The sequence below is a fragment of the Pteropus vampyrus genome, unplaced genomic scaffold, assembly GCF_000151845.1.
Source record: "Pteropus vampyrus isolate Shadow unplaced genomic scaffold, Pvam_2.0 Scaffold378, whole genome shotgun sequence".
Taxonomy (NCBI): Eukaryota; Metazoa; Chordata; class Mammalia; order Chiroptera; family Pteropodidae; genus Pteropus; species Pteropus vampyrus.
In genome coordinates, this window is record NW_011889159.1 from 22,549 (window position 1) to 30,379 (window position 7,831).

Sequence of the window (7,831 nt, forward strand, 5' to 3'; positions counted from 1 at the left end):
TGTAACAACTTTGGTTGCAAGAGGGATGAACAAAGCCTCTATCATCTATGCCATTTTTTCCCCTATCATTTTTTGAGAGTAGAGACTATTGGACAAAAGCAAAAGACTGAAACAATTAAGGAAATGTTATCTGTGTAAGCTTTTCTCTTATAATTGGTATTTAGACTGGCTAAAGTTGATGTTTTAAATGATAACTTCTAGCATTAAGGGTGTGGTCCACAGAGATATAGAAAGTGGACAGGAAATACTACAGTTGAATAATGTAAATATTTGTCATTCCTGGGGGTTTTTTTGTTTGTTTTGTGCTTCTGCAAGTTTGGGAGTTTTTCACTGTTTCTATTATTTGGTGATCACTCTAGAAATAACGTATACATAAAGTCCAAATTGAATCAGTATCTTTACCCAATTCTTGGATAACACATAATTATAAGACTGATTTAACACCCTACTCTCAAATTTATATTATTGTTTTGGGGTATTTCATTATGTATTACTTTTAAGCTCCACAGGATAATCTTAGTATTGATTTATTAGTTGATATATTTACTCCTCTTTGTTCTTCATTTCTCATTTCATCCCGGACTTTCTATCTGGAGCTACTTTCCTTATGCCTGAAGTACATTCTTTAGAATTTTCTTCATTAAAATCTACTGGTGGCAAATGATCTTGATTTTCATTAATCTAAAAATGTTTTCCTCATTCTTGAAGCATATGGTCATGAAGTGTAAAATTTTAGGCAAGCAGTTATTTTTCTTGGGCACAATAAAACACCACTGCACTATTTCTGGTGTCCATTATTGCTGCTGAAAGCCAGCAGTTAGTCTAATTATCACTCTTTAAAGATAATTAACCTGCATTTAGCCCCTCTGGTTGCATTTAGGATATTCTTTTTGTCTTATATATTCTGTTGTTTTACCAGGGTATGTCTAGTGTGTTTTATTTATACCGTTTGGAATATTTTGAGCTTCTTAAATATGTGAATTGGTGTTTCATCTGTTATGGAAGCTATTTTCAGAAGAGGTAAGCATCATCATCAATGCTCATAAAGCATTCTTCAATATCTTCTGTACCCGGAAGCAGAATCTGTCTGGCTATGGCATAGGTTCAGTTTTTACTAGAAGGACAACTCACCTAGATTATCTGCTTATCGCTACCATGGTTAGCACAGCAGAATTCTGCACCTTCTATTGAATGGTGATTGTATATGGCTGTGGGATTCTGTATACCAGGTTTCTCATGCACTGGGATGGCTCATGACCCATTTGAGGGATGGCGCTATAATGCTTAATGGTGACAAAATTGCCTTTTGGGTTAATGGCTGTTTCTTTTCATGTTTGCCACGTGCTATTGTGAAGATTGGAATATTGTGACTCTATTACTTTGGGGCAGTTTTGTAACATAAACATCAAAATATATGATCTCCAGCGCTCTTTGTTTGAGATGGGAAAATGAATTGAAGATGATACTAAAAGACAACTTAACTTCATACTTTCCATAGAAGCTGGGATCCAGAGATGCTTCTGGAGGTATTTATACAAAAGATTTCCTTTTACATAAGGCTTTTTAACCTAGGGAACCCTTCATTACTACTAGAGATCATTTTTCAGTGGGTTTGGAGATAATATTTAACCACAGTTAGTGGTAATGTTATACCTACCAAGGATATTTTTCATCTTTCTGGTCAGATATACAGCAAGCTGATGTATACCCTCTGTTGAACCTGTGCAGAGACCACTAGAAGTCACCTTACGGTCTCAAGGACTTTTTCCAAAGTCTATGAGATAAAATTTATATTTTTAGATGTTCAAATGTGCACTTAATATCCTGAAAAAACTGAAATAATAATTGAGAACAACAGATTGGATTTAGGGATTTTGAGGCCACTGTTATCTTTAATGAGAAGGAGACTTGTACAGGAGCTATGGGTGTCATTATGTAAGATAAATGCAAAATTTGTCATTTCCAAAGAAGAGTAAAGATGGTGATGAGGGAAATCTTTTGAAGGAACTAGAACTGCTACCTAGTAGCTGCCTTGAATTATATAAAACGCTGTCATTTATTAAAAGGAATCGTCTTATCAATATGTATATCCATGAATTAAAGTGATAAGAATAGTTTTAACATAAGGATACTATTCTCTTCAGAAATTGAATGTAAGGTGATATGATGTAATGACTAAGCTTGTGGGCTTTGGAATCACAATTGCTTGCTCAGTCTGGAGTGTCCCATTTACTAGCCTTGTGTCTTTATAAAGGTTATTTAACCTCCATCACTTTATTTTTTCCATTTGTGTGGATGAAAAGGGTATTTATTTCACTGAGATGATGTGATAATTAAATAAAAATATGATGTATAAAAAGCCCTTGATAAATCTGGGTACAGAGTAAAGTGCTCAAAATTGCTCATAAATTTTAGCAAATATATTTTTTATATTGAAGTATAATTGACATATAACATTATATTAGTTTCAGGTATATAACATGATTCGGTTTGTATGCTTCATAAAATGATCACCAGAATAAGTCTCGTTAACATCTGTCACCATACATAGTTACAAATATATTTTCTTGTGATGAGAACTTTTAAAATCTACTGCATCCTCATGACATATTTATTTTATAGCTGGAAGTCTGTGTATTACATCCTCATGACTTATTTATTTTATAGCTGGAAGTCTGTACCTTCTGACCACCTTCATCCATTTCATCCACTAAATTTTAGTCATTCTTATTTCAGCAAAGTGAGTACTTTTTCACCACCGATATGAAGGCACATGAAGAACTGTGGTGGGTGTGAATTAATGCAGAACTTTAGATATGTATTTGTTCTTTAAAGTCCATTCATGATCTGAGACATTACATTTATATTAATATAATGTGTAATAATTATGTAAAGTAGGATCAAATGTTTAAAATTATGTGATTACATCAAAGGATGTAATTCATAGTTTTTCCATAGTGTTCCTTCCATTTCCTGAACACTCTGTAATGTATTCATTAGCCAAGACTTCTTATATTTTTTCTTAGGATAAAGCAAGAGAAGAGAATAAATAAGCGGACATGCCCCACCAAGAAAATGAGAAAATCATAATAGGGCCCAGGAGTAAGGAATTGAACATTTTTTCATATGAAATATTAATTATTCTAAAGCAGAGCTGTTGTGCCAAAGGCTGACTTTGAGTCCTTTATCCATCTCTCAGTCTTTGCATACTCTGTATCTCTGCATACTTTGATTTGGACAGTTGGCTTTATCACATTGTAAGTGTTAGTGCAATACAAAACCCTCCGTTCCACATAGATCACTTCCTCTAAGCCCTTTTCTCTATGTGTATTCTGGAGGTACCACCAAACTTGGTGACAGCATCAGGAGACAAACCTGAAAAACCTTTCACTCAGGTTAATTTGTTGACCAACTTTCAATTCTTTCCTTTATAAGAGACATTCCCTCCCTGTAAGGAAGTACAGACTATACTCTCCAATCAACAGCTGTAAGTCTGTTAAGTCATCAGTTGGCAAGGGAGACCGCTTCTTGAGATGCTCACAGAATCACAACATATTCCAGTATTGAAATACCCAAAAGGTCACAGTGCCCTCATTTCAACTGTAAGAGGTTAAACCATTTCACCAAATATACAACACTAAGTTATGGCGCACTTAGGACAGATTGAAGTTCTCCTAGCTTGCAATCATCTTTCCTCCACCCCGCTCAGCTCCTAACACACTCACTCACACATTTGTCAAAACAGTTCTGTCTTCAAGTAAGAGAAATTAATGCTCCTAATGAACTCAAACTCATGTGCACATCACTGACCAGCACAGAGCTGGCTCACAATAGGGGCCGAAAAAATGTTTCAGATACAAGTGGATCAAACCTTTAAAGCACTGAATTAAAACAATCTTTTTAATGCAAGAAATTCTAAGTTTCAGAAGAGGTCTTTCATACTGAATCTTTAACTAGTAACTAATGATGCTAGTAATTTCTGATGCTGATTGGTTCTCCAACACTGAGATTACCCAATCTAAGAACAAAGAAATGAGTTCCTTGGTTCCTATTACTTGGGATGTGGGTGGAGGAGAGTCCTAGTCCTCACTAAGTGAGACTTACCTGCTCCCTGAATTCTGTCCTCTCTGCTTTCCAGCATGGTGTGTCTGTTGTTCCCCAGAGGCTCCTGGATGGCAGCTCTGACAGTGATACTGATGGTGCTGAGCCCTCCATTGGCTTGGGCCAGGGACACCTCACGTAAGTACACACATTATGGGTTAGCTATTGTGGGGGTGAGGGAGAAGGAAGGGAATTAGCTTTGTCACTATGTCTAGGCCATGTCCCTTTGTAAACTGTGACATTTTCTTCAATGACCACCTATCTTTACCATTTGGATCCTCGTTTCTTTCCAGAACAAAAGGAGCCTGGCTGTTTGCCCTCTGTGAGAGCTGCACAAGGGACTCCACATATAGGCCATTTCTTCTCAACTCTCTTCCAGTAAAACCTCTCCAGCCTTGCATCCCATTCACTCAGGAGCTGGGGAAAAATTTTAAATTATAATGTTAAAATAATTCCCCATCCAGCAGTTCCATTTATTATGTAGAGTTGTGCCAAGAAAAGGGAAAGTTTCTCTGAAATTTTATGGGGAGTCAAAAAAGAATTAGAAGGGTCTCTTCTAGAAGATCCTGTGTTATGGCCTCAACAGGATCTGTGACGTTGGTGCTACTCCCTAATATGTGAGGATATATCAAGTGGCCTCCCTCATTATCTCTTTTCCTTGCTCCTTGAACTCCAGTGTTTATAAGGCCTGATTCCTGTGCTGGATGTTCTCTGACAGAATTTTACGTGAAGCTACTGGAGGGTTACAAGGAGAGTCAATTTACATTTATTTGAAAAAAAAAATCATTCTAGCTGCCACGTGGAGCTTGAATGGTAGGGGTTCACAAGTGGAGTCAAGGAGACCATTTAGGAGCACAGAAGATTTCTCCAGGGAAGACATGCCTGTGGCTTCATTTAGTGTGGTAGTGATGAAGACAGTGGTAAAAACAGATTTGAGATAGATATTTGTACGACTTGATAATGAATTAAAGGGAGGAGAGGTAAAAAAATCAGGCTTATCTAAGGATTTTGTCTTAAATAATTTGAATAAATTTGGTGGTGCTGTTTATTGAGATAGAAAAGACTGTGGAAGAAAATAATTTAAAGTGGGAAGTTAGGAATAAATATTTTGTTTAAGTTTGAAATGATTTTTTTGACATTTATGCAGAGCTGTCAATAGGACAATTGAATATGTGAGATTGGAGTTCAGGGGCTGGCCAGGGCTGGAAGTATATATGTTGGTGTTATTGACACATGTACTATGTTAAATTGCAAGAAAATGGAGGTGGTTACATAATGAGAGACAGGGAGACAGAGACAGAGACAGAGATGGAGAGTATGTATGTAGCAGACGAGAAGGAGGCAAGAGTCAGCAAAGGGGACGGAGAAAGGGTGACAGTGATGTTGAGGAAACCCTGAAAAATGTGATGCATGGAAGTAAGGGAAAGTAGATTTTTCTAAGAGAAGGGTGAGGCCAGCTGTGATAAGAACCTCTAAGAGGCGGGTGAACTAAGAACATGACAGAGAAGTGAGCACTGGGTTTGGTGGACTTGACATTTGCAGTCAGTGGAGTATAAAAAATGGAAATTCGGTTGGACCATTTGAAGAGAGATGGGAGCTGAAGAAGTAAAGGATGGATTACAGATGACTCTTTTGAGAAGTAAAGGATGGATTACAGATGACTCAAAAGAGTCATCTGACCTTAGGGAAAGACTGTGCTCTGGGATCAAGGAGTCAGCTGTATCTGAAGTATAAGAATAAAAGAGCCTGAGAAGCTGGGAGGACTAGAGAACCAAAGATGTTCAGTCATCAGCAAGGAAGCCCTAGTTGCCTTGAATGCTGTGGTAACTGGTTGTACAAAAAGCCATTAATTATAAAGCAATATTAATTAGTGGCCTAGACTATACTTATTACCCTAGATGATGTAGTGACCTACCCTCCATCCGCATGAAGCACCATATTTTGCAGTTACTACGTACCAGGCCTATAAATTTCAGTATGTAGTTCTCATAACTATCCGATCTTATCTGTAGCAATTAAAAATATACATATCTATGGAATCTAAAATTCAAAGAATTTAAGTAATTTACCCAGTGTCACATAGTTAGTGCTAGAACCCAGGTTATATAGTCTAAATTTCAGAATCTAGAAAGTTCCTCTCTTCTGTGTTAGCACACTTCTTTTGTATTAGGTTTATGTATATTCCCTTTATACATAAACCAATGTGTCTGCCCTTATATGTTCAAATTGGTAATTAGTAATAAAATTAGTTGAAGACAATTGCAAAATGATGATGAAGATATTATTTGCCTTAGGAAGTTAAGGAATAGAAAGATCTTGTGAGCTTACATTCATACAGGGGATAAAAATTAAAATAGCAATGTATTTATTGAGTACTTATTATGTGATTAGCACTAGGAAGAATCACTATTTAATTTCACACCTCACAATATCCTGTGAGGAATATACTATCATTAAATTTACTTTAGTAATAAAGAAAAAAGACTCATGGGTCTTGAAAACTGACCCATTGGAAGAGCTCATGTTCAAATTTATGGTTTCTAATTCTAGAACTTGGACTCTACCTACCATTAGTGAATAGTGTCTTGATTTGGTCTGAATAATTGATGAAAATTCTGACGTTCATATATACCAGTGTGGGTCTTAGTATTGGTGGCAGTGAGATGCAAAGGCTGCTAGTTCCAATAATTAGAAGAAATTTTTATTCGTTTTGTATTTATTATTTGAAAAGTTTCATGCAGCTTCACAGCTTCACACTATGTGCAGGCTAACGAACATATATTGAAGAACGCAGAGAAGTATCAAATACACTCTTCCTGAGATTTATTAGCAAATTGGCCTAGGGTTCCCAAATAAAATTCAGGATGCCCAATTAAATCTGAATTTCAGTGAAACAATAATTTATCTGAAATCTAAAATTAACTGGGCATCCTGTATTTTAATTTGCTATATCTAGCAACCGCAAGTTGGGCACATGAACATGGACTAACAGTGCTAACTATACAAGCTAACATACAAAAATACACACCGAAACACGTAAAAACGAACTTTTTTTTTTATTTTTCAACTTTCTCATGTGTCGAGAAGGTACTAGAGAATTTGTGAATAGTAAAATAGCTCTGGTATGATCAGGGTCTACTGCTCTCTGTCATCATCTCTAAGCAAAGTCTGGGGCCTGATCATTTTTTGTAAACTGTCTATATGAAAATGTCATCTTCTTTTAGTTTCTCCCCTTCTGGGAGGACTTGACTACAGAAGTGAGAGTTCTACACCTGGCCAAGACTGGTTATTTGGTACTAACTGACATTTGGGGATTAGGAGACAGAGTTAGAAATGAACACAGAGCTGGCTCACAATAGGGGCCCAATAAAATGTTTCCAATACTAGCGGTCAAACCTTTAAAGCACTAAATTAAAACAATCTTTTTAAGGCAAGAGATTCTAAATTTCAGAGGAGGTCCTTCATACTGAATCTCTCACCAGTAAGGATGCCAGTCACTTCTGATGCTGATTGGTTCTCCAACGCCTCGGTGCCTATTACTTGGGATGTGGGTGGAGGTGAGCCTTAGTCCTCACTGAGAGAGACTGGCTGTGGGACGAGAGGCGTGAGCCCTGAGTGTCTCTCGGGTGAAGGCGTCCAGGAGGAGGTGGGGACGGGGCAAATCCTCCTCCGGCTCCCGCTTGGGGATCTGCAGCCAGCACGGAAGCCGAGCGGATCCCAGAACTGGGGA

General features: G+C 37.2%; 1 protein-coding gene across 1 annotated transcript in view; it reads left to right on the forward strand.

The window, feature by feature from the left end:
* Positions 1-4,062: 4,062 nt before the first annotated feature.
* Positions 4,063-7,831, forward strand: part of LOC105305333 (DLA class II histocompatibility antigen, DR-1 beta chain) — a 7,986-nt gene continuing 4,217 nt past the window's right edge. Inside the window, exons 1-2 of the mRNA XM_011379904.2 lie at positions 4,063-4,239; positions 4,395-4,479. Of these exons, the coding sequence (XP_011378206.1) occupies positions 4,140-4,239; positions 4,395-4,479 (185 nt within the window). The 5' untranslated portion in view covers positions 4,063-4,139. The remainder of the gene's footprint in view (positions 4,240-4,394; positions 4,480-7,831) is intronic.